The sequence below is a fragment of the Dama dama genome, chromosome 19 (genome assembly GCF_033118175.1).
Source record: "Dama dama isolate Ldn47 chromosome 19, ASM3311817v1, whole genome shotgun sequence".
Taxonomy (NCBI): domain Eukaryota; kingdom Metazoa; phylum Chordata; class Mammalia; order Artiodactyla; family Cervidae; genus Dama; species Dama dama.
The window spans coordinates 78407193-78435153 of NC_083699.1; the positions used below are offsets into that span (position 1 = coordinate 78407193).

At 37.0% G+C, this 27961-nt stretch overlaps 1 protein-coding gene and 1 non-coding gene across 2 annotated transcripts in view; one reads left to right on the forward strand and one right to left on the reverse strand.

Moving 5' to 3' along the window:
- The window catches only part of BRWD1 (bromodomain and WD repeat domain containing 1), a 123563-nt gene that overhangs the window by 57662 nt on the left and 37940 nt on the right, over positions 1 to 27961 (forward strand). Inside the window, exons 20-31 of the mRNA XM_061167568.1 lie at positions 1746 to 1839; positions 6351 to 6482; positions 11470 to 11564; positions 14336 to 14525; positions 16155 to 16280; positions 16375 to 16482; positions 18843 to 18967; positions 19614 to 19696; positions 21073 to 21184; positions 22148 to 22209; positions 26235 to 26390; positions 26612 to 26732. Of these exons, the coding sequence (XP_061023551.1) occupies positions 1746 to 1839; positions 6351 to 6482; positions 11470 to 11564; positions 14336 to 14525; positions 16155 to 16280; positions 16375 to 16482; positions 18843 to 18967; positions 19614 to 19696; positions 21073 to 21184; positions 22148 to 22209; positions 26235 to 26390; positions 26612 to 26732 (1404 nt within the window). The remainder of the gene's footprint in view (positions 1 to 1745; positions 1840 to 6350; positions 6483 to 11469; positions 11565 to 14335; positions 14526 to 16154; positions 16281 to 16374; positions 16483 to 18842; positions 18968 to 19613; positions 19697 to 21072; positions 21185 to 22147; positions 22210 to 26234; positions 26391 to 26611; positions 26733 to 27961) is intronic.
- Positions 5996 to 6129, reverse strand: LOC133074306 (small nucleolar RNA SNORA41). The gene has a single exon (XR_009697151.1). It is a non-coding gene; the product is annotated as a small nucleolar RNA SNORA41 (small nucleolar RNA).

The window sequence follows — 27961 nt, forward strand, 5'->3', positions numbered from 1 at the left end:
ACTGAAAGTGTCATTTTGCTATACTTTTTGTTGTCAAAATCAAGGGAAGCAAACAGTTATCAGAAATGAAAGTCCTAAAGAATAGTTCCTTAAACAAGCATTTCTTTTGTGTTTTTTTTTTAAAATACTTTTATTTATTTTTGGTGATGCTGTATCTTCCTTGCTGGGTGCAGGCATCCTGTAGCTGTGGCAAGTTGGGGCTTCTTACTGTGGTGTGCAGGCTTCTCATTGCAGTGGCTCCTCTTGTTGCAGAGCACAGGCTCTAGGGCACAGTCTCCATAGTTTTGGTGCATGAGCTTATTTGCTCCAAGGCATGTGGAATCCTCCTGGACCAGGGGTTGAATCCTGGTGTCCCCTGCACTGGCAGGCGGATTTGTATCCATTTTGCCACCAGGGAAGTCTCAGAATTCCCTGGGTTGGAAAGATCCCCTGGAGGAGGGCATGGCGGCTCCAGTATTCTTGGCTAGAGAATCCCATGGACAGAGGAGCCTGGCGGGCTACAGTCCACGGGGTCACAAAGAGTCGGACATGACTGAAGTGACCTAGCATGGCCTGGCATGGTTCTGTTTGGGGCTAAAGTTCAGGTATATCGTTTGTCTAAATCCAATAAATAGAAATTATGTTCATTCTAAATGAATGAGTGAATCACATATATGTATTGTGATCTTTCATAATGTTACTTTTCTTAACTGACCACCTCACATAGGTGTGGAATCACATACAGTTGAGTGTGGTACTTTTGAAGATCTAGAATCTTCCTTTGCTTTATTATTGATTGAAAATAAATTGTGTGTAGTGGTTCACTGTCAAAACAAAGGGAGGTGTACAGGTATAGGGTAGGAGTTTCATTTGGCTACAAGTGAAAAACCTCATGGTAGTTCCTTAAATACATATACTGCTGGTGAAATTGATTACTTGTGAAGGGGAGTCTGATTTAGAACTCCCCTGTAGATAATGTTTGGCTGTCATATGAGTGTGGGCTGCTGATGTATTTTGAGAAAAAAGTGATTTCCTTGGAAATCAGTCTTTGTCTTTATATCATTTATGCTTATACTCATTTCAGTGTTCACTTACATCTTAGAGCATGGGTACAAAGTCAGTTTTGAAACTTTTCTAGTGGAATTTTAAAGTGAGCACACAAAGCATAAAGCCATGTTTTCAACAACATATTTGAGAAAAAAGACATTTAGTTACTTGAACTCTCTAGTGGTGAAGAAGGAAAATGATCTTCATTGCCAAAGACCCCTTGCTCTATAATTGGTCACAGCAGCATTATAAATTTTCTTTTGTGTCATGTGAATGAAATATAGGTGATTAGAAGAACCAGTAACATTGCTGTTCTGGTTTCTAGAAATTATAAAATGAGAAGTGTTAAGTTTGGAGAAGGATTCTGCTCTTATTTTTTCTTTAGAGACTAGAATTGCAATTTTGAAAAATCATAGGTATATTTTGAGTAGCTAATGTGAGAGATCCTGTTCAGATTGGTCCTCATAGGGCCAAGCAGAACATAAATGAATGAGTATTTCTGTGTTAGATATGAAAAATAGGACCTCCTAGTTGCCTGTAAGATATTGTTTATATTAAGTTCCTTGCAAACTACTGTTTGACTTAAGTTTTATTATAACTTTAGGAATTTTCATAATAATTAAAAAAGTAATTTATGATTCCCAGAATTGTGCTTTTTTTTTTCTCTATATATCCTTTATTTATCTGTAACTAATATAACTGGGTACTTAAATTTGTAGGAAGTTGGAAGACTTCAGAATAGAGAAAGGTGAACAAGAAAGAAATCTTTATATAATTGGAAGAAAGAGGAAGACTCTCCAGTTCTCACAAAAGGTAACTTAAATTCCATTTTCTTAGGAATAAACAAATTAGAAATTGAACTGAAATTTATAGTTTTCTTTTTTATCAATGTGAATATTAGTAGTATTTGTCTTCTATTTGGGATTTTAAATGGTAGACATAAAGTTGTACAGCTGTTAGGAAAAGTGACTTGAAACTTGCAGGAAGTAGCTTAATGCCTGAGAGTGCTAAAGGATTCTAGAAAATTATTGTCAAGACTTCCCTGGTGGTTAAGTGGTTAAAACTCCCCATTCCCAATATGGACGGCCTGGGAGGCTTGGGTTCAATCCTTGGTCGGGGAACTGAGATCCTGCATGCCTCATGGCGTGGCCTAAGAAGAAAAAAGAAAAAATGGTTACGCTCTTAATAATCACTAGAACATTATGAGCCCATCAAAAGCATTTTGTTTCCATTCTCAATCACTTCTCCTTTCTCCTGAAGGTAATCAACTATTTGACTTCTAAAGATGCTGGTTAGCTTTGTCTGTTTCTGATGTTTTTTAAATCATGCATTTATTAAAAATCTTAGATATCTAAAAAATCTTAGGTATGTGATCATGCAAAGCCCAAACCCACTTGAGAAAAATCTTATTCCTTAGTGTTTAATTGCTCATTTTAGATTTTCATAACTATCATATATGAAGCATTAGCAAGTTAATGGAATTTATACAAAATATATGCAAGATAAGTGCTACAAAACTGTGGGGAACAGTGGTTGTGTTTGCAGGGTATTCTCTCTCAGTTGATCATTTAGTCTTGTGACCGTATCATGAGAAATGGCCTGTGTGTGCCTGGCTGCCACATTCACTGTCTTGATGCCACATAAACAGTGCCTTTGTTTGTGACTTGGGCTTTAAGAATTAAATAAAAACCGTCTCTATCTTATTAATTTAAAAGTAATTCAAGTTGTTACTATGTAAAGTACTGAAAAGAAGAAAATGTTGACTATCTGAATGAGTATATCTTCAGCTTTAGTTAGGGTATTTCCTCTTGAAAAAATTTCAAAGTTAAATTTAACTACAATTTTTAAGAAATCAATTTTTTCAATTGTTTTTGCTGAAAAAATAAGTCCTGAAATAGTTTAAAAAATCTGATTACAGTGCTGTTATATATTCATAGAGGGCTTCCCTGGTAGCTCAGCTGTTAAAGAATCTGTCTGTAATCCAGGAGACCCTGGTGCGATTCCTAGGTTGGGACGATCCCCTGGAGAAGGGATAAGCTACTCACTCCAGTATTCTTGGGTTTCCCTGCTGGCTCAGACAGTAAAGAATCTGCCTGTAATCCGGGAGACCCCAGTTCAATTCCGAGGTCAGGAAGAGCCCCTGGAGAAGGAATAGGCTACACACTCCAGTATTCTTGGGCTTCCTTGCTGGCCCAGATGGTAAAGAATCCACCTGCAATGTGGGATACCTGAGTTTGATCCCTAGGTTGAGAAGCTCCCCTGGAGGAGGTCAAGTCAACCCACTCCAGTATTCTTGCCTGGAGAATCCCCATGGACTGAGGAGCCTGGCAGGCTACAGTCCATGGGGTTGCAAAGAGTCAGACATGACTGAGTGACCAACCATAGCACAGCACATATATTCATAAGTTTCTAATGTGGGTATGTAATTTGATATTTTACAATCTAATTAAGTTACATCAAAAATTTATTCAAGAAACAGTTACAAAGTTAAAAAGGATAAACACTGATCTAAATGGAATCATATAGTATGTATATGTAATATTTTGTATCTGGCTTGCGTTTGACCTTGTGAGATTTATCTTTGCTGTGAGTAGTTGCAATTCAGTTATTTTCATTATTGGATAGTATTCACACAATGAGCATGTTGCTGTTTAATTTGTTCTTAAAGGACATTTGGATTGTTTTCATATTATGAATAATAACTTAGGAATACTGCTTTGAACATTTTGTACATATTTCTTGGTATCCGTGTTTGTATTTCTTTTGAGTATATGTACTGGAGCAAAATTATTGGAGCTTATAATATGTGTATATTCAGCTGTAGTAGTTAATGCCACATGTGGTTTCAAAATGATTGAACTCTTCTATAAGGAAGGTGAGATGTGTGTTAAAATATCATTATAAGATGAGATGTGTGTTAAAATATCACTGTGTTTGTAGATATCTTTGATTCTGCTTGTTTTTTATGTACTTTGAAGCTATGTCATGGGGTGTGTGTATGTGTACATATTTAGAATTTTCCTTCTTCCTACTGAATTGAACCTTTTATCATTACGAATTTATCTGTAGTAGTGCTTTAGTCTTCAGATTCTTTTGTATGAAGGTAGCTGTGCTTTTGGCTAGTGTTTGCATAGTATGTTTTTATCCTTTACTTTTCTGTCTCTTATTTTCTATCTCTTTTGTTTCTAGGCTGTTTCTTGCTGTTCTGAATTTTTTTCTGACTGAATATATTCCATTTAGTTAGTTCTCTGCAGCTGTGTGTAATCTGCTATTAAATTTGTGTTTTTAGTTTTATTGTATTTTTTTTGGTTCAGTATTTTCCATTTTCTGAAGTTCTCATTATTTATTTCCTTGAAAATTAGCCCTAGTTATTTAAAAAATCCATTTGATTATTTCATTATCTTATTCCCCTGTTGATACGTTTCCATTCAGTATTGATTTTTTTTTTCATTTTTTTACAGTTACATTTTCTTTGTTGCCTGTGTTTTATTTATTTATTTATGACTGTTCTGGGTTTTCATTGCTGCCCATGGGCTTTCTCTAGTTGTGGTGAGTGGAAGCTACTCTCTAGTTGTGGTGTGCAAGCTTCTCATTGTGGTGGTTTCCCTTGTTGCAGAGCACAGGCTCTAGTGTGCACTTCAAATAGTTGTGGTGCACAGCCTTAGTTGCCCTGCAGTATGTAGAATCTTCCTGGACCAAGGATTGAACCTGTGTCCCCTGCATTGGCAGGGGGTTTGTTAACTGCTGGACCACCAGGGAAATCCTGTTCCCTGTGGTTTTTCATTGAATATTAGAGGTTAGAGATGATTTGAAGTCTCGGAATGTTTTTACTCCACGTATAATTTGCTTCTCATAGGCTACTTGGGCCTCTTTCAAGCTTGAATCACCTTAACCCAGACAAGGATGGACTTTTAATTCCTTGGGGTTACTGTTGGTCTGTAGTTTACTTATAGTCTAGATTGTAGTCCTTTGGGCTAACAGCCAAAACTTGAGTTGCTTACCTATATGTAGGAGACTCTGGGTTGCAATTTTTGTTAGCTTAACTCAAGAATTCAGTCTGTCAGTTTTTTGTTTATCTGCTAAATCTTTTGACTTCCTCTTCCAGAGTGAAAATCTAGGGTTCTTTTACATTGCTGATAACTTTTTTGTGTGTATTGGTCTTGTAAATCTTCATAGACTTACTAGGTATATAGTGCCCTCAAACTTTTTTAAAAAATTGTATTTTGACAGATTTTCTTGTTCTTATTGGTAGTTTTTTGGTCCCTCTGATTCACATATTCTTAGTCATGAAATTCATTAATAGGAATTGTTGCTTTAACAAAAAAAAGTACTGGCAGATTAAGGAAAGGAGTTGTTTTAAAATCAGCCAGGATATGTTGATAAAACACCCTCATGGTTATAAAGAGATGGCACTAACATGAAAATTGATTTTGTATATCAGTTCTGGGAATATATACTTTCACGGAGTGCTTTCACATACATGAATACATGATTTTGGTATGTGAGAAATAGAATGCTCCTCCCCCCTTCACCCCCCACTGCTGCCCTTTCAGTCTAGCTATTTTACTTGGCTGATTTTAAAAGATTATTCAGTTATTTTGTTAATTAAAAAGTATTTTTAAAAATTCAAGCACACACACATAAAAAAAATTTAAGCACAGCTGAAAAGTACTGACAACAAATCATCCAAAAAGTTAAAACCTGAAAATAAGTTGTATTGTTATTTAAGGATCATTTCAGATATTTCTCTCTGTGTATTCACACAGTGATACATTTCTTAAGATTGGTTACTGCATCATAATATAGGAATATATACTTCTAAGATAAATACTTTAAAGTGATTTCTTTTTTTTTGGATTATAGTTATTATCTTATGTTAAACCAATTAATATGATACAGTTTGGAAGATGCTGATCTAATGTGCTTATTAAATTTAGCCATGTCTTCTAAAATCTTTTTTTTTTTCACCTTGTGTTTGTCACACACATGCCCACTTTCTGTTGTACTGAGAAAGAGGTGTTGAGTTGTGTGGCAGTTTCTTTCCCACAGTGGAATGCCACAGCTGCTACCTTTAAGAATAGCTGCAGACCAGTAGCTGTGGAATCTAAATATCTTAAAAGTTAAAAAGAAAAAAAAAAGCAGAAAACAACCAATCTTGATTAACAATACGTGGCAAAAATACCCATTCAAGAATATTTTATTTTTTGAACTTACTATTATTATTTTTGTCTTAAATCCTTTAGGGACTTGATAGAATGATAAATATTTCATTGAAGGTTGTACTTATTTAAGTGTTTATTCTCATCTGCACATTTGTATTTCAGTCTGATTCGATGACTTTGATGTCACAGTCTAGACAGAGGACATGTAGGCGTAAATATCCAAATTATGGTAGAAGAAATCTTGGACGGCTTGAGTTATCTTCTGGAAATGAATCTTCAAGCTCCATAAGACATGTGAGTTTCATAACTTTAAAATGTATAAAATTATCTTGAATAATAATTTGTCTTAATTCTTTACTTTGAATCTACCTTGAAATTATGTAAAAATAACAGTATTCTATTTTTTATTTTTATCATTATTATTATTATTTTTTTTTTTTGTGGGTTTGATCCCTGGGTCAGGCAGATCCCCTGGACTGCAGTATTGTTGTCTGGGAAATGGCTACAGTTCATGATGCAGCAAAAAGTCTGACATGACTTAGCGACTAAACTGACAACAACAACAAAAAATAAACTAACAGCAATAGTATTCTCTAGAGATTAAGATGAAATTTCACATTTTGAATTTCTCTTAACAATTTTGAACAGCATTTGTACCATACCATGTACAATGTCCAGTGGTTTTAGAATATTATCAAAATTGTGAAATGGGCTAAAGAACTAAACAGACATTTCTCCAAAGAAGACATACAGATGGCTAACAAACACATGAAAAGAGGCTCATCATCACTCATTATCAGAGAAATGCAAATCAAAACCACAATGAGGTGCCGTTACACACCAGTCAGGATGGCTGCTATCCAAAAGTCTATAAGCAATAAATGCTGGAGAGGGTGTGGAGAAAAGGGAACCCTTTTACACTGTTGGTGGGAATGCAAACTACTACAGCTGCTATGGAGAAAAGTGTGGAGATGCCTTAAAAAACTGGAAATAGAACTGCCATATGACCCAGCAATCCCACTCCTGGGCATACACACTGAGGAAACCAGATCTGAAAGAGACACGTGCACCCTAGTGTTCATCACAGCACTGTTTATAATAGCCAGGACATGGGAGCAACCTAGATGCCCATCAGTAGATGAATGGATAAGAAAGCTGTGGTACATATACACAATGGAATATTACTCAGCCATTAAAATGAATTCATTTGAATCAGTTCTAATGAGATGGATGAAACTGGAGCCCATTATACAGAGTGAAGTAAGCCAGAAAGATAAAGACCAATACAGTATACTAACACATATATATGGAATTTAAAAAGATGGTAATGGTAACCCTATATGCAAAATAGAAAAAGAGACACAGATGTACAGAACAGACTTTTGGACTCTGTGGGAGAAGGCAAGGGTGGGATGTTCTGAGAGAATAGCATTGAAACAAGTATACTATCAAGGGTGAAACAGATCACCAGCCCAGGTTGGATGTGTGACACAAGTGCTCAGGGCTGGTGCACTGGGAAGACCCAGAGGGATGGGATGGGGAGGGAGGTGGGAGCGGGGATCGGGATGGGGAACACATGTAACTCCATGGCTGATTCATGTCAATGTATGGCAAAAACCACTACAATATTGTAATTAGCCTCCAACTAATAAAAATAAACGAGAAAAACAAAAACAAAATTGTGCTGTCACCACCACTGTTTAATTTCAAAATATTTTAATCACCTAAGAAGAAACCTTATACCCATTTGCAAGTACTCCCATGGATGGGCTTGTACTCCTTCCAAGCCCCTGGCAGCCACTAATCTTTCTATTCCTGTTAATTTTTGCTTTCTGGACATTTCATTTAATAGACACATACAGAATGATCTTGTGACTGACTTTTTTCACTTAATGCTTTCAGGGCTGATTCCATGTATAAGCAGGACTTCATTCTTTTTCATTGCCCTATATTCTATTATAGGAATAGACTGCCATTTGTTTACCCACTCATCAGCTAGTGGGCATTTGTATTATTTCTACTTAAAAAAAAAAAAAAGTTTTGGCTGCACTGGTTCTTTGCTGCTATGCACAGGCTTTCCCTTGTTGGGGAGAGCAGGGCCTACTCTTCGTGTGGTGTGTGGGATTCTCATTGCAGTGGCTTCTCTTGTTGTGCAGCACAGGCTCCAGGTGCATGGCTTAGTTGCCCCATGGCATGTGGAATCGTCCTGCACCAGGGATTGAACTGGTATCCTCTGCAGATACTTAACCACTGGACCTCCAGGGAAGTTCTGTTCCTACTTTTTGACTGTGGTGAATATTGCTGCTTATTAACATTTATGTACAGGGTTTTATTAGGACATAAGTTTACATTTTGGTTTATATCTAGTAGTCAATTTGCTGGGTCATATTGTAACTTTGTAGTTAACCTTTTGAGGAGTTGCTAGACTGTTTTCCAAAGTGGCTGAATTTTATATTCCCAGTCAGTGGTGTATGAAGTTTCCAGTTTCTTCACATCCTTGTCCATAGTTGTTATTTAGTTAGTGGGCAGGTAGTGACTTGACAGTATAAAACTCATAGGCAGGATAGATCCAGGATTTTGGGGGTTTGAATCTTGTTTAATTTAGGGACATCCTTTAGAAAAAGTTACAAGTAGACACAAGGCCTTGATAGACAAGTTAAATTGAAAACCTCTGAAACTTAAGTTTCATTGGCTTTGTCTTAACCCTGCCTTTGTCTACAGAAGTGTTTTGAGAGTTAACTGTGACAAAACATGTAAAATTTTTTCACAGAATGTGTGGTTTCCGGGTAGTAGATTTTAATAGTTTATTATTACTGTGACTTTTTTAAAAGTCTATTTTGAACATAAAAAGCAGACTTCTGTTCAGTTGATCTAGATTGGTAGGCCTAGGAATCTGTACTCCTTGAATGGCATTGGGCTCCCATTTTGAGAAACATTTTTTTTAGAATATGTTTACTTTGCATTTTCAAATGAAGTGAGCAAAGTTGATATTTTCTTTTAGTTTTGTTTCTCCTTGGCATTTTCATTATCTGTTATGATGCACTTAATGGCTGTTACAGGAAAAGGTTGTGTCTCAGTTTAAAAGTACCTGCTTCGGGGGACTTCCCTGGTAGTCCAGTGATTAAGAATATGCCTACCTAATGCAAGGGACACAGGTTTGATCCCTGGTCTGGGAACTAAGATCCCACATGCCTTGGGGCAGCTAAGCCTATGAGCTATAACTGCTGAAGCAAGAGTGCCTAGAGCCTGTGGTCTGCAACAGGAGAAGCCACCACAATGAAAAGCCTGTGCGCTGCGACTGGAGAGTAGCCTCTGCTCGCCACAACTAGAGAAAGCCTGCTTGTACCCCCTGCAACGAAGACCCAGTACAGCTGAAAACAAAACAAAACAAAAAAAAATACCTGCTTAGCAGCAAAGACCAGCAGTTAAAGTAGACTGCAGCTTTTAGGGTTGTGGAAATTAGTCATTTGTTCCCCTTTCTTCCTTTAAAGACTTTATATGTTAGAGTAGTTTCAGGTTTAAAAAAAATTACATAGGTCCCATATATGGTTTCTCTTGCCTGTTAATGACATCTTGATTTAGTATAGTACACTTGCTACAACTGATGAACCAGTTTTATACATTATACATTATATATTTATATATAAACATATTTATATATTTATATATATAAATATATATATTATATATATATTTATATATAATTATATTTATATATATTTAGTGTATAATTTATACACTAAATTCTGTAGTTTACATTAGGGATCACTGTGCTGTATGGGGTGTGACAGATGCATAATGTTTGGTATCTACCATAATATACAGAATAGTTCCATTGTCTTCAACCCCGTTCTGTTGTACTTAATCATCACTTTCTTTGTCTTCTTGAGCATGGGCACCATTGATCTTTTTACCATTTCCATAGTTTTGACTTTTCTAAAATGTTAAATAGTTGGATCAAAAAGTATGTGGCCTTTTCACTTTGACCCCTTTTTAGTAATGTGAGTTTAATTTTCCTCTCTGATCAGTTTCTTTTTAGCTCTGTAAGAAATTGCCAATCTCTTACCCAGAGTGGCTGTTACATTTTATATTCTGATCACTAGGGAATGAAAGTTCCTGTGCTCCACATCTTTCTTAAGATATTATTTCTTCCCAACTTCATCTATAGATGAACACAGTCCCAGTCAAAGTCCCAGCAAGTTAATATTGTGGATATTGGCAAAGAGATTCTGAGGTTTGTTTGGAGGGAAAAAGACCTAGAATAACTAACAATACTGAAGAGCAACAAAAGGACAGGATTGATAGCTACTACCTGACTTTAAGATTTAGTATAAATAATCTACAGTTTTTAAGACAGCATGGTACTGGTGAAAGAATAGACAAATAGATCAGTGGAACAGAATAACAAACCCAGAAATAGACCAGTACAAATAGGCTCAATTAGCGTTTGACAGAGGAGTAAAGACCACTAAATGGACAAAGCATAGTCTTTTCAACAAGTGGTATGGAACAACTGGATAGCCACATGCAAAAGAAAAAAAAAAAATCTAGACACAGTTTCACAAAAATTAACTCCAAATTATCATAAACTTAATGTAAATATAATAGAAAATCATAAAATTTCTAAAAGGTATAATAAAAATCTAGATGACCTTGGGTGTGATGAATTTTAGATACAATTCCAATGCCGTGATCCATGAAAGAAAAACCTGACAATAGAAAAGCCTGAAAAATACTGTTAGGAGAATGAAAAGACAAGCCACAGACTGGGAGAAGATGTTTATAAAACTCATATCGGATAAAGGACTTGAATTCTTAAAATTCAAGAAAAAGCTAATCAAATTTAAGAATCGACAAAAGATCCAACGGGCACTTTGTTAAAGAAGATATACAGATAGCACATAAGCATTCTAAAAGGTGCTCAACATCATATGTCATTAGAGAACTGAGAGTGTACGAGATGCTGCTGCCCACGTCTTAACACTGACTTGAGTCCGAAACACTGAGAATGTTTACATTATCTTCTTATTAACTTTGCTCAGAGAATGGTCTCTTATATCAATTTTTTATTTGTTAATAGTAGTAGTGTTAAGTCTCACAGGTATTTTCTGTTGCCTAATTCTTTGATAAGAAAAGGGATGTAGTAAAGACACTTGCTTTTTGTTTTAAGTTTACCTAATTATATTTTATTACCTGGTTAGAAGGACTGTGTGGTTTCTCTTGAGTTGTGTTATTTAAAGTTGGAGATCAAGATTTTTATTTTTCTCCTTCCGCAAATCAGGAGACTTCTTGTGATCAGAGTGAAGGTTCTTGTTCTTCTGAAGAAGAAGAATGGAAAAGTGATAGAAGAAGTGAAAGTGACAGTGAAAGTTCAAGGTACCTGTTTTTACTTGTTTTAAACTTTTAAGCGTTTTAGTCATAACCTTGAATGGAATCATACTTGAGTGACATTCAAGATGTAAGAGCTTCCATCTACCAGGTTTTTAATACATTTAAAAGGAGAAAAAACCTGGATTAACAGCTATTTCTATAGAGAATATTTTGGGTATTTTGTTTGACTATAAAACGTGTGAGCCAAGTGTAAATATGTGTACTCAAAATAGCAATTTAGCCTTGGGCTATGTTCATAAAGAGGAATATCCAAAGTCTGTATGGTAAAATCACTGTTAAATTTATTATTAGGGACTTCCCTGGTGGTTCAGTGGTTAAGACTCCAGGCTCCCAACGCAGGGGGCCTGGGTTCAATCCCTGGTCAGGGAATTTGATTCCACATGCTGCAACTAAGAGTTCACATGCCGCAACTAAGACCTGGAGCAGCCAAATAAATAAATAAATATTAAAAAAAAAATTTATTATTAGTTATTGCATATGTTGATGGAAATTCAGTTAATTAATCAAGAAGAAGAAAAAGGGAATATTAACCAATCAAGCCAAACTAAGTATTATAACCAGGAGGCAGATTCACAGGAAGCTCTGAGAACTGTTGGGCCTGTTGGAAGCTGAAGGCACAGTCACGTGCAATTTCAAGATAAAAGATGGTCCATCGGGATGACATTCTGCTGTTTTACGTAAATCTCGCCAAGGATACGTAGTCTAGGTCAGCTTGTACAAAGTGAGCACTAAGTATGTGTGACCCCTCCAGAGCTGGGAAAGCAGGTTATTCTTTTAAGAAGTTAAATTGCTAATGTCAGAATAAAGGAGAAAAAAGGATCTCTACTATTGAGCAGGCACTCCTGTCAGTGAGCGACTCTGGCTAACATACAATGCTGACGCCCACTGCTCATTAGGGAGGAAGGCCCAAATGGACGCATATGTTGAATTTTCCTTGCCCTGCCTTAAAATATAAACATTATTTTATCATACATACTAGCTTTTGTTTAGTTTTGGTATCCAAATTCATGGGAATGAAGGTGTTAGTATCTGTTCCTCGTCTTGATAAATGTCAACTTTCTTGGCCGATGCTCAAACCAGAAACCCAAACGTCATTCTCTCTTCGTAATTATTTCTGTCACCATGTCTAGAAGATTGTCTCTCCTAAATACAACTCAGTATTTTTGTTTCCATTGATACTTTGCTTTACAGACTACTATTATCATACTTCTGGCTTCTTTTCTTGTCTTCTTTTATTCCATTAGGCTTAGGAGTTGGAGTGATTTCTAGGACACTTGTCTAGTTTTGTTTGTTGTAGTCTCTCAGTCGTGTCCAACTTTTTGTGACCACATGGACTGCAGCACCCCAGGCTTCCCTGTCCTTCGATGGTGAAGGACATCCTGGAGTTTGCTCAAACCCATGTCCATCGAGTCGGTGATGCCATCCAACCATCTCATCCTCTGTCACCCCCTTCTCTTGCTGCCTTCAATCTTTACCAGCATCAGGGGCTTCTCCAGTGAGTGGGCTCTTCACATTAGGTTGCTAACGTATTGGAACTTCAGCTTCAGCATTAGTTCTTCCAGTCAGTATTCAGGGTTGATTTCCTTTAGGATTGATTGGTTTGATCTCCTTGCTGTCCAAGGGACTCTTGGACAGAGTCTTCTCTAGAAGAGTCTTCTCTAGCACCACAGTTTGAAGGCATCAGTTCTTTAGTGCTCAGTCTTTTTTATGTAATTTTAGTTGGAAATATACAGAACATGAAATTGATCATTGTAACTGTTTTTAACTGTACAGTTCAGTAGTGTTAAGTACATTTACAGTGTTGTGCATCCAGTCTCCAGAGCTCATTTCGTCTTGCAATACTGAGACATACATCCACTGAACAGCAATTCATTACTCCACCCCACCTGCCCTGGCAACCACCACCCTTGGCCTTTCTGTCTCTGTATTCATTATGTTTGAATTCAACTTATCGTGAATTTTATTATATAAAACACATGCTCTTAAGATTTTTAAAACAGCTCTTTTTATAGCGTAAAAGATAATGCAGAAATAACATTTGTAGTGAATAGCTTTTGGATATGGGTTTTATGGAGCCTGGGAGGTATGTGGTTGGGTTACGATGGCCCCAGTAGAGGGTCTTTGTCCTCTTCTGTGTTTGCTAAAGCTGGCAGTGTGGCAGGGGGTAGTTTTCAAGATTAAGTTTCCTATTTGACTCTACTTTTGGTCCAGAGTAGGCAAAGACTTGTCCCTCTCTGGGATCTTTTCTCCTATCAGGGAGAATCCCCTTCTTGGTAGGAAGCTGTGCCCACTTACAGCTTTCTGTTTGGTATGGCTCTGCTTTCCTTGTGCTTCTCAATATACTCACTGACGGGTCTGTCATTCCAGTTAACTTTTCTAGTACATTTCTGAGCTTCCTGCAGTTTAGGGAAAGTGCTGCTTTTCTGTGGGGTCTCTACTGTTTTCATAACTACACTTCATTTTTGGAAGGGGGAATTATTAGTTGGCTCTTGATGTTGTCTTCTGTAAAGTCTCATCCAAATTATACTTAAAAACATTTACTCAGGCTTAAATCCTTTTCTAATTTCCAGTGTCAGTGAACGTTTTTTGTCTTTGCATGATCTTTGGTCACATCGGTATTCATTGATAGGGTAGTTGAATCTTCCAAGGCTCTTTTCTTTCCTCCTTGTTGTCTCCATCTCTCAAGATTGTAGGATTAATTTGCTATTCAGGCTTAGATTCTGGTTCCATACAACTTACAACTTTTCCTTTTCCAGTGACTCTTCCTCTAGGTATTCTGATTGGACAGCTGATGCAGGCATCCACCTACAGCCTCCTTTACGAACATCATCTCGTCGACGAATTACTCGATTTTGCAGCAGTTCAGAGGATGAAATGTCTGCTGAGAATTTATCTCCTCCAAAAAGGAGACGAAAGAGAAAGAAAGAAAATAAGCCTAAAAAAGAGGTACGAAAGTATATCCTTAAAAATAACATCTATCTACACTTTCATAGTTTATATTATGTCCATGTTTAGAAATTGGATATCTTTGGGAATTTGGAGCCTTCATTATTATTATTATTATTTTGACTCATAATGTATCATCAGGAGTCAAATGTAAAATACAAACAAACTTACTTTTGGAAAAGCTTCTTTATTATTAAAACTATCTAATCTGCTCTTAATTGAACTTGGTACTTAACACCTTTTTGAATCTGTAACTTCAGAGGGAAAGATCTGTTTTGCTCAGAACCCCACCATAACTCTTACTTCTCCTGTCAATTTCAACACCAGCAGTATGCTTCCAGGCATTTTAAGGGCCTTCTTGTTTTGTCTGCTATGTCACATTTCCCGTTGTCGTTTGACGTGTTCTGTCTTAGTACTGTTTTCCTAATTGTAACATCCCCGTACCTCGTTATACATACAGTGCATGTGCTCCTGTTGAATATTTAAAGATGCTGTGTCTTTGTATTTAGTTATCTTTTGCTGTATAACAGATCAACAAACATGTATTATTTCATGTTTTAATGAATCAGGAATTTGGAAACTGATGAGCTGATTTTTGACTCATGAGGTTGCAGTCATCATATTGGCGTGGGTCACAGTGTTGTGAAGTCTTGACCAGAGGTGGATCTTTGAAGCTTGTTCATGGAGTAGTTGGCTGGTGGCCTCAGTTCCTCACCACATGGGTCACTCCATAGGGCTGCTTGAGTGTCTTCTTAACTTGGTAGCAGATTGTCCCCAGAGCAAATGGAACGAAAATTAAACAAGGGCTAAACCTTTTATGACCTAGGTTTAGAAGTTGCCCATTGTTACTTATGCTTTTTTCTCTTTGTTAAAAGGAGTTGGAGCCCACACTCCAGTGGAGGAGACTTGGGCTCCACCTGTTAAAGAGGAAAGGAGGAGTATCAGAATTTGTGGTTCTGTTTTAAAATTACCAGTCTCTTTTTAAAAAAATTTTTCTTCCATTATGGTTTATCACAGCATATTGAATATAGTCCTCTGTGCTATACAGTAGACCTGTTGTTTATCCATCCTGTATGTAATAGCTTGCCTCTACCAACCCCAGACTCCCAGCCAATCCCTCTACCACCTACCTTCCCCTTGAGAGCCACAAGTCTGTTATCTGCCTGTGAATCTGTTTCTGTTTTATAAAAGTGCATTAGTGTTATCTTTTAAATTCCACATGTAAGTGAACTCATGTAAAATTAGCAGTCTCAAAACCTCAAATCTAGAGGAGACTGCCTGAGATAATTAGTCTGTGGTAAAATTCACTGTGGAGTCTTGGCAAAGCATGCTTAATGTGTTAAAGAGGGTTGTTGAAGAGGGTTTACTTGGAAATTAGCCCCACTTCATAGGATGTAAGGTGAGTGCTATGAAGAATCTGTTAGAAATTCAGGAGAAAGTGCTCAGTAGATTTACAATGCTTATACAACTGATAATGTTCCTGTGTGTGTATGAACCAAATATATATGCTATTAGAAAGTAATCATTAGGTGACATGCTTATAAAACAGCCAAAGTATTTTGTTTTCAATTAAACAGTGCATGCTGCCACTTTCTAGCCTATGAAACTTTGTACTCTTCCCCTTGGCAGAATTTGCGGAGGATGACTCAGACAGAGCTTGCAGACGTGGAACATTTATATGAATTTCATCCTCCAGTTTGGATAACTGACACCACACTTCGAAAATCTCCTTTTGTTCCTCAAATGGGTGATGAGGTGAGAGTTACAGAGTTTAAAAATATGAATATGGATCATAAAATTAATATTACTCTTAGGTTTTTATTTTTAAATGTCTATTTCCCTTTTGTAGGTAATATATTTTCGACAGGGTCATGAAGCTTATATTGAGGCTGTCAGAAGAAATAACATTTATGAACTGAACCCTAACAAGGAGCCATGGAGAAAAATGGATCTTAGGGTAAGATGATGGCATTATGAAATCTTAAACATTTAGCACATTCATATGTAGTTATTTATAAATCCATTTAAGAGACACTCTGGAGGCATGCCATATTACTATCTTTCCATTAATTTCCACCTTAACATTTTTGCTGTTAACCTGCTAAGCATTAAGGTCTAGTCAGAAGACATGCTTATTGGTGGACACTCTGTATACTGCTAGAAGGCATCTTGACTATATTACCATTAATTTTAAAATGCTTGTACCCAGGACAGATTTTGAAAAGAAGTGCAAGTCTCCAAAAAGCAAACAAAAAAATTCGTAAAAAAGTTTCAATGACACACATAAAGTACAGGAAAAACTTTAGCTTCCCTGTACTTTGTATACATATTTTTAACATTTAAAGAAAAATACCATGTTCTAACAAGTAGCAGCAAAGGTTTTGGTTTATTAATAGTTATTCAACTTGGTGATAAAGGTGCAAGAAACAAGTCCAGGCTCCCTAGAGGATATCTTGGTAATTAGAATTAAAACTGAAAATATTTACATCTTTAAAATAGTGATTTTACTTTTGGTAATTTAGGAAACAACCAAAAGTGCATACAAATTTATGAGCAAGGTAATTCCGTATCACTGTTTATAAAAACCAAAAATTAGTAAAAAATCCAAATATCCCACAATACCCAATGAACCCAAATCATGATATGTTTCTATATTTGGTTACTATGTAGAGCCCACCATGTAACTGAAAGTTGTAAAGTATTTGTTAAATGAATGTTGCATTTTCATAATGTACCAGTATGAGGAAAAAGGGGATGTGAAATTACAGTTTTAGTTACAAAAAAATTTTAAAGGCATGGGGTCAACCAAAATAAATACAAATGTCAGTGGTGATTAAATGTAGAATAGTTTAATAGGTAATTTTTATTTTTTATGCTTCATATTTTTGAATACTTTGATTAACTGTGGAAGGTGAAAAAACTCTGCTTCTGTGCAGTTGGCTTTAGATACATTGAGATGTATGTCTCTTTTACTTACTACTGTGTACCTGAGGACAGTTGATTCTCATTTTTCATGAATTTTTCTTTGCAGCTTGCCTATTCACTGTATACCATTTGTAACACCAGAATCAATATTCAACATACTTTCTAGTCATTTTGGAGACATGCATAGCTTGGCAAAAATTTGATTTGCCCTCCTAACGTTTTTCTTAGCTGGGGTTGAACAAGATGAGCTGCTTTTGAGCTCTCATGTTGTAAATAAGTGTTCTTTTCATTTTATTCATTGCCACATTAAATTTTTTCACGTTTTTGTGCTTTTTTGTTGGTGACTTGCTGTTTAAAATGGTCCCCAAACATAGTGCTCAAGTACTGTCTTGTGTTACTAAAAACAAGAAAGTGATGATGTACCTTATGTAGAAGGTCTGTGTTAGATTAGTTTCACTGAGACATGAGTCATAGTGTGCTGTTGGCTTTGAGTCCAGTGTTAATGACTCAGCACATATATTAAAGGAGGTTTTTTAACACCGAGATTCATATTACACAAGATACTATATTAATTAGGTGACTGAAATGTTGTGACTTGTAGCAACCTGAGCTTGTTTTTTCCTTCAGAAGCAGTGGTTCAGTATTTACTGTGAACTCACTGATGCCCTGTTTTAGGTGGCCCTGTAGAATAATAAGAATGCTGCAGATAATGAGAATCAACTGTACTTTCAGCATTTTGGCATATTATAACTATAACGTTTTGTGCAGTGAATAAGTGGATGAATGATCTCATACTGCTAGCGTTAAGGAAGCAGATATTGGGAGAAGTCTCATTAATGAGTAGGATGCTCTCTGACAATAGGAACCTCTCCTGTTGCCTTACTTACCCCAACTGCCTGGAGTAGGTCACAACACACAGTAGATTTTCATATAAACAAATATTTATGGCAATGTATCAGGTTGAAATTTAATATCAAATTTTTGAAGAATAATAAGCCAAATGCTTATATATTTTGATTTGCATAATACAAAATTATGTAAATGAAAATGTGTCTCTAGAAAGAGAAGAATGTCAGAAGGAAGTTCCAATTGTATACAGTGGTTGTCTTTAGATACTGAGCTGATGGGTGATTTGTGTCCTCCTCCTTATACTTTTGTTGTGTTTTTTCCTAATTTTAGCATATTGCTTACATTAGAAAGTGTTTAAATACACCTTCAAAAAGATGTGAAGATTTAGCAAAAAATGACTGTAATTAGTGGTAAATTAAATCCCTCCTCTGGTTTGAAATCCTGAATTGTGAGTTGACTTAATTTGGGAATATGGGGAGAATTAATCATCTTGAGGAATTGCTTTATTTTAACCATATATCCTTTTTAAAATATCTGTTACAGGATCAAGAATTGGTCAAAATAGTTGGAATACGATATGAGGTTGGACCCCCTACACTTTGTTGCCTCAAACTAGCATTTATAGATCCTGCAACTGGAAAACTTATGGACAAATCTTTCTCTATTAGGTACATGTTATATTTTTTAAATGGAGTTACTTAAATTTAGATTTTCCCTCCTGCCTGGTTAGTATGTCCTTTCCATTCAGCTGCAGGGTAAATAGTAGAGCACTGTGGACAGCACAGGTGTGAGCTGCAGTTCAGATAGAGGAGACCCACATAAGTAAAAATCCTGGGTCTGCAGTGACAGTTAGGCGGGAGTGTGTCAATTACATTTTCCATGCCACTTAAATGTGTAGAGAATTCTGGCCTGTAGTGGAGATGGCATGTACATTTGTTTTTCAGAAAACGTTAGAATAATTTTCTAAACCTGTGCTGTCCAATGTGGTAGCTGTCAGCCAGATGTGGCTGCCAGGAACTTGAACTGTTGCTAATGTGAATTGAGTGTGATGTAAGTTTACACACTGGATTTTGAAGGCTTGGATAATGTAAAATATTTCATTATTTTGTATTAATTATTTGGTAAAACAATATTTAGGCTATATTGAGTTAAATAAAATACACTTAAAATTAATTTCACTGGTTTCTTTTTACTTTAATAAGGCTAGTTGAAAATTAAAAACTACATATATGGGCCCCATTGTAGTTTCTTTGGACATTGTTGTTCTGGACTATAACCTGCTATGAAGGAAATTTAACGATCTTTTATTTTTAGATACCATGATATGCCAGATGTTATTGACTTTCTTGTATTGCGTCAGTTTTATGATGAAGCAAGACAGAGGAATTGGCAGTCTTGTAAGTCTGTTCTTATTGGATTTTATGAATACCCTGAGAAATTAATCTCTCATTGATCTGAATTTTTTGGTTGTGGTGCTGCTTATTATGGAGGATGGAAACATGTAAATTCTGGAAAGAAATATAAGTGACTGCTAAGTATATTTTGCTTAGGGCTTAGTATGATATGTGACATTTCGGAAGAATGATTTCTTACTCCTTGATTATAGGCTAGAGTACATCTTTTATTTCCTTTCAGACTGGTCTACACTGCATTATCTCCATCTACTATGTGACACTGGTATAATCCATAAAATTACCTCTGATATAAAACAATCAGAAAGTTGAAAAATGATGCAGATGTTACACTGATAGTGTTCTGGTCTATCAGAATATCTTGCCTTTGATACTATATCAACCTAGACGTAAATAGAATGACTTGAGAAAACTATTCCTTTAATAAATTAAAAATTTGTATAAAATTGACATTTTATAACCATGAATTATATAGGTGGACAGAAAAAATAAAATCACCTAAATGTAGACACTAATTTTTAATGTGGGCATTTGAATGTTGTTTTTGTGGTGACTGTTTAAAGCAGGCCAGTGGGCTGGCTTGCTTAGGCTTGTGTGGTCGTTAATCTCCTCAGGATATAATTGACGACTGTCATTAGGCCAGCGCCTGTCATAGCTGTTTCCCAGTTCCGCGTGTGTTGCTGTTCAGCATGCAGTGCTGTCTGGGGAGCTCATGTATTAAGCTGACTGCAGGCACCTAGAACAGCTCATTCTCCATTTATCAGTTTTAGTGAAGTACTCTGTTCTACCTCCACTGTGTCAGCTCATGTACACATTCATAAATGATGCTAAGACCTCATTAATTTTTCTAATTTCTGTTACCTTTTTCTACAGGCAATACAAATAGGTAAATTTTAGATAAATTCCCTGAGTCCCTATTTGAAATGAAATCTTTTCAGAGAATATGACTTCTCTTGGTATACTAGTTTAATGTTAATGTCCACTCAGGTAATCAGGGTTATTTTGGGGACTGAGGAGATGAAAGTTTTCTTGAAGAAGAACATCTAGCCACCAAAAAGAAAACAAAAACCAGACAACTGGAATATATGGAAGTTAACATTGTACAGCCAAGTCCCAAAGAACTTGATAGTTTCTTAGCTATTCCTGTTTTTCAACCCCCATAATGTGTAAATTATAAGCTCTCATTCTGTTTCAATAAGGTGCCCATTTAAAAAAGAATTTTAACCTTGATTCTCTACAAGAAGAATGACTAATTTTAAGATAAGATATTATTTGATTTATCTGTGTCATAGGAGTTGTATAAATTTAAATTGTTAATGTTATTAGCAAATTGATATATCAGATTTGGTTGTCTCTTATAGGTGACAGGTTCCGTTCTATCATTGACGATGCCTGGTGGTTTGGAACGGTGCTACGTCAAGAGCCATATCAGCCACAGTACCCTGATAGTCATTTCCAGTGTTACATTGTGAGGTTTGTATGTCAATGAAAATAGTCCTCTGCCAACATTTGTTCACTGTGACAGGTTGTAATATAGATCACTAATGTGTTTCAGGTTAATAAAAATAACACCATCTAATTTGTTATTATGTCAGTCTCACACTTGTAGAGTCTTTCTAGCATGCCTCTGTTGCTAGAGCCTTCGTTGGTATAGGTTCTCCTTGCTTCCCAGGGGCCTTTTGTGTAGCTCTGACTCAGTGTAAAATATCTACCTGCCAATGCAGGAGACATAGGAGATGTGGGTTTGATCCCTAGGTTGGGAAGATCCCCTGGAGAAGGTCATGGCAATCCACTCCAGTATTGTTGCCTAGAGAATCCCCATGGATAGAGGAGCCTGGCAGACTACAGTCCATGGGGTTGCAAAGAGTCAGACATGATTGAGTGACTGAGCACGACATTTCCTCAGCCCAGTGTTGCAGGATCATGTCATTGTTCAGGAGCACATATTACTCCATTTGCCTTGTTCAGAAAAAGTCTTTGCTGTCTTTCCATTGGCTGTGGAAACAAAGTCCACATTCTGAAGCATGGCATTCAAGGCTTTCACACAGTCTTTCTTCACTTACCCTGGGTACAGGCCACACAAGATTTTTGGTTCTGTTTTTGAACGTGCCATACATTTTTATACTTCTTTATATGAAGAAGGAAATAGCAACCCACTCCAGTATTCTTGCCTGGAGAATTCTGTGGACGGAGGAGCCTGGTGGGCTGCTTTCCATAGGGTCGCACAGAGTCGGACATGACTGAAGCAATTTAGCATGCATGCATGCTTTATAATGTATCCTGAAAAACTCTCACTGTTAATACTTAAACTTTCATTGCTACAGTGAGGTTAATTTTTGCATTTTCTATCTTTTTGTTACTCTAATAGTGGATACCTAGTTATTAGCCAGAAATTGCCTTTGTGGAAGGCTAACCAAACCTTTTCGGTCTTAACAGGTGGGACAATACTGAAATTGAAAAACTTAGCCCATGGGATATGGAACCAATACCTGACAATGGTATGTAGTTTTTAAATGATGAAAATATGTTTTCAGTATTTAATCTTATTCATGTACATAGAGTGCATTTGTGGTCTTTGAGAAACATTAAAATTATTATGGTAACTGAGCTTCAGTAAAATAAGTGAACAGAATTATGTGTATCTGGCTCCTTAATTCTTATCCTGTTTGCAGCCTGTTTCTGACTATATCTTAGTCACCAGCTATCATTTCTCATGTAACTATGTATTTATCTCTTCTTGACCTCGTTCATGAACCCTCCATTTCCTTTTCCTCATCCTTATTTTAGTACCCTGTTTGTTTCTTCAAAGAAAAGTCTAATTTGACTTCTGTCTCTTGCATTATGTCAGCTTGCCGGTCTTACTAGGGTTTGTCTGTTTCTTTCCTGTTAGAGGTAAGTGTCTGTTCCAACAGCAGCCTCTTCTGCAGTGCCTGCTGTCCCCTGCTTTGAGCTCCTCTCAGACCCGGTATTGACACTGAGTTCATTGCCTTCAACAATGAAACTTCCCCATCTCCATTCAAGTTTAAATTTGTGTCTTGTACCTTTAAAACAGCTCTCATTACATTTTCTTCAACATTTTAGCTACTGAATTAACTTTACTCCTGTTAAACTTTTTGGAGTGCCCTGTATCTCTTGTCTCCATTTCTCCTCTATCAGGCTTTTCTTTTATATTAGTGTGGATTGAACATAAAAACATGCAAAAACTTTTTTCCTTCTACCTCCACTTATTGACACATGAAACTTTTGCTCTGTGTGGTGTTCTTGTGTCCCCCTTAGGGGTCAAGCCCTTTTCCTTCATGTGTTATTCACTGACATATCTCCATCAACTGTTGTCTTGCTTTACTTTGGAAATGAGTTTTTCCAGAAAAATTTGAAAAAACAACTACCATTCTTGACAGTCACCAGTGACTTTGTCATTAAATCTTCTTTTGAGCTTAGTATCTTAATAAATAATACTTACCAATGTGAAATGAAATTTTGCATTATATAATGCATATATAGATAAGTGAAAATCAACACTTTTTGAGGTCTTACTCTGTTGCTAAGGACTTCATGTGTATCACTTCATTTAATCTTTCTCTGAGGTGATGCTCTGTTATTAATTTCACAGGTGAAGGAATGCAGACTCAAGAGAGTCTCCAGTAGCTGGTTCCGAGTTGCACAGCTCTGAAAAGGATAGGATTAGGATTCTAAGCTGTCTGGCATCAGCCCGTGTTTTTAACAGCCAGTTGTAGATGCTTCTGTCTAAACAATGCCAAATTAGTGAAAGCACTCACATAGAAAGATTTTACATGTTTATGAGGCCATGAAGTCCTTGGAAGAGTTGTCAAACAACATGAATAGGCGGAAAGATAAATTTGGAGGTGTATGAAGAAAAGCTCATTTGCATTATCAGTCTTGGAAATGTGCATTAAGTAATAATAAAATATTGTTTTACATATCAGATTGTTAGAGTGATACATTTGTCTTCGAGACTTGCTGACATTTTTCTCCTTTTTAAATAATTTTTAAGAAACTACTCTCTGAATATTTACATTGCCTCTTGTTCTTTTTTAAAATGCGCATGCTCTTTTAAAACAATGTTTTGTAGTATTCTTGAGCTTGAAATTATTTCAAAATGAAATGTTTAAAAAGTACACTAAAAATAGACAATGGAAAGTACAAAGAATTTCTGAACGCCCAGCTTTCTCAAATGTTAGCATCTTCCGTAGTGCAATGCAGTCATCAAAATCAGGAAATACCCTTAATAACAATTCTAATCCTCCCAGCCTTTTCCAGGTTTTTGCCATAGTCCTAATGTTTTTTCACAGCTTGGGTAAACAACAGAATGGGAAAGACTAGAGATCTCTTCAAGATTAGAGATACCAAGGGAACATTTCATGCAAAGATGGGCTCAATAAAGGACAGAAATGGTAGGGACCTAACAAAAGCAGAAGATTATTAAGATGAGGTGGCAAGAATACACAGAAGAACTGTACAAAAAAGATCTTCACGACCCAGATAATCACTACGCTGTGATCACTCACCTAGAGCCAGACATCCTGGAATGTGAAGTCAAGTGGGCCTTAGGAAGCATCACTACAAACAAAGCTAGTGGAAGTGATGGAATTCCAGTTGAGCTATTTCAAATCCTGAAAGATGACGCTGTGAAAGTGCTGCATTCAATATGCCAGCAAATATGGAAAACTCAGCAGTGGCCACAGGACTGGAAAAGGTCAGTTTTCATCCCAATCGCAAAGAAAGGCAATGCCAAAGAATGCTCAAACTACCACACAATTGCACTCATCTCACATTGCTAGTAAAGTAATGCTTAAAATTCTCCAAGCCAGGCTTCAGCAATACATGAACTGTGAACTTCCAGATGTTCAAGCTGGTTTTAGAAAAGGCAGAGGAACCAGAGATCAAATTGCCAACATCCGCTGGATTATCTTAAAAGCAAGAGAGTTCCAGAAAAAAATCCATTTCTGTTTTATTGACTATGCCAAAGCCTTTGACTGTGTGGATCACAATAAACTGTGGAAAATTCTTTTTTTTTTTAAACTGTGGAAAATTCTTAAAGAGATGGGAATAACAGACCACCTGACCTGCCTCCTGAGAAATCTGTATGCAGGTCAGGAAGCAAGTTAGAACTGGACATGGAACAACAGACTGGTTCCAAATAGGAAAAGGAGTACATCAAGGCTGTATATTGTCACCCTGCTTATTTAACTTACATGCAGTGTACATCATGAGAAACACTGGGCTGGAGGAAGCACAAGCTGGAGTCAAGATTGCTGGGAGAAATATCAATAACCTCAGGTATGCAGATGATGCCACCCTTACGGCAGAAAGCGAAGAACTAAAGAGCCTCCTGATGACAGTGAAAGAGGAGAATGAAAAAGTTGGCTTCAAGCTCAACATTCAGAAAACCAAGATCATGGCATCTGGTGCCATCACTTCATGGCAGATAGATGGGGAAACAGTGGAAACAGTGTCTGACTTTATATTTTTGGGCTCCAAAATCACTGCAGATGGTGACTGCAGTCATGAAATTAAAAGACGCTTACTCCTTGGAAGGAAAGTTATGACCAACCTAGAGACAGCATATTAAAAAGCAGAGACATTACTTTGTCAACAAAGGTCCATCTAGTCAAGGCTATGATTTTTCCAGTGGTCATGTATGGATGTGATAGTTGGACTATAAAGAATGCTGAGCACTGAAGAATTGATGCTTTTGAACTGTGGTGTTGGAGAAGACTCTTGAGAGTCCCTTGGACTGCAAGGAGATCCCAACCAGTCCATCCTAAAGGAGATCAGTCCTGGGTGTTCTTTGGAAGGACTGATGTTGAAGCAGAAACTCCAGTACTTTGGCCACCTGATGCAAAGAGCTGACTCATTTGAAAAGACCCTGATGCTTGGAAAGATTGAGGGCAGGAGGAGAAGGGAATGACAGGGGATGAGATGGTTGGATGGCATCACCAACTCTATGGACATGGGTTTGGGTGGACTCCGGGAGTTGGTGATGGACAGGGAGGCCTGGTATGCTGCGGTTCATGGAGTCACAACGAGTCGGACATGACTGAGTGACTGAACTGAACTGGGTTTCATTGCCATGTCTTCTCCATTTCCTTTAGTCTGTGGTCCCTGAATTTTCTCATTATCTTTCACAGCCATGATACCTTTGAAGAGCACTGGCCACTTTGTAGAATCTCCCTCAGTTTGGGTTTGTCTGATGTCCCCCATGATTAATTCTGGAGTTAGCATGTTTGGCAGTCGTGTCAGAGAAGTGATGTTGTGGCTTTCCCAGTACATCCTATAGGAGGCATCTGATAGTAGTTTGTCCTATTACTGGGAATGTTAACTTTAATCATTTGATTTAAGTGGAGTCGGCCAGGTTTGTCCGCTACAAATTAGCTTCTTTTTCCTTTGGTTAGTATCCTGTTTATGAACTTGGGCAGCTGAATTTAAAATATAGTGTATATTTGGTTTCTCGTTTGATTTTTTTTTTCTTTTTTCTTTTTTTTTTTTTTTGCTGAAATCATAGTTGATCCACCTGAAGAATTAGGCGCTAGTATTTCTGTCACTTCAGATGAGCTAGAGAAATTGCTCTACAAACCCCAAGATGGTGAATGGGGTCAGAAATCAAGAGATGAAGAATGTGAACGAATTATTAGTGGTATAGATCAACTTTTGAATCTTGGTAAGTTTTTTATGGGGAAAATTTGATTTTCACGATTTCTTTTCCACAGAGGTATTTTATAAAACAGTAATGTGATCGTGTTCTTTTATTACAATTTCCATTTGTTACTTTTGTAGTAAGCCTGCAGTGTTGATGGTAGCTCTGTTTTATGAATGATTTGTTGAGAAATGTCCCATAGAGGTCGTGAACTTAGATGAAGTTTCTTCCTTCTGCCGTTACAGATATCGCAGCAGCTTTTGCAGGTCCGGTTGATTTGTGTACATACCCGAAGTACTGTACTGTAGTGGCTTACCCAACTGATCTGTACACCATTCGAATGAGACTTGTGAATCGATTTTACAGGTGAGTAGAAACTTACTTTAAAGATAATTTGGGCTATACCAGTTAGAATGAAAAGAGGTAGTAGTGGTTGACAGTGCTGGAGTGGGGGCTGATTCACATTATTTTCCGTTTCATTCTCTTCTTTCATTATAGTCATTTCTTGGTCCTGTGTGTAAGACAGGGTTAGATGCCTGTGGGTAGGTATGGATAGAACCTGGGCAAGGAAAGTGACACATTTCATTCTTTAGTATTCTGTCTGTCTTTTTTTTTTTCATTTATTTTTGTTAGTTGGAGGCTAATTACTTTATAATACTGTAGTGGTTTTTGCCATACATTGACATGAATCAGCCATGGATTTACATGTGTTCCCCATCCCGATCCCCCCTCCCACCTCCCTCCCCATCCGATCCCTCTGGGTCTTCCCAGTGCACCAGCCCTGAACACTTGTCTCATGCATCCAACCTGGGCTGGTGATCTGTTTCACCCTTGATAATATACTTGTTTCAGTGCTGTTCTCTCTGAACATTTCACCCTTGCCTTCTCCCACAGAGCCCCAAAGTCTGTTCTATACATCTGTGTCTCTTTCTGTTTTACATATAGGGTTATCGTTACCATCTTTTTAAATTCCATATATATGCATTTGTATACTGTATTGGTCTCTATCTTTCAAAAGCAGCTCCATTTAAATATAAAATTTAGTTAATAATTTTTCTTGGGCTCCAAAATCACTGCAGATAGTGACTTCAGCCATGAAATTAAAGGACGCTTGCTCCTTGGAAGAAAAGCTATGACCAACCTAGACAGCATATTGAAAAGCAGAGACATTACTTTGCTGACAAACCATATCAGTCAAAAATATGGTTTTTCCAGTAATCATGTATGGATGTGAGAGTTGAACCATAAAGAAAGCTAAGTGTCGAAGAATTGATGCTTTTGAACTGTGGTGTGGGAGAACACTCTTGAGAGTTCCTTGGAGTGCAAGGAGATCAAACCGGTCAATCCTCAAGGAAATCAGTCCTGAATATTCACTGGAAGGACTGATGTTGAAGCTGAAACTCTAATCCTTTGGACACCTGATGTGAAGAACTGATTCCTTGGAAAAGACCCTGATGCTGGGAAAAGATTGAAGACAGGAGGCGAAGGGGACAACAGAGGATGAGATGGTTTTATGGCATCACCGACTCGATGGACATGAGTTTGAGCAAGCTTCAGGAGTTGGTGATGGATAGGGAAGCCTGGCGTGCTACAGT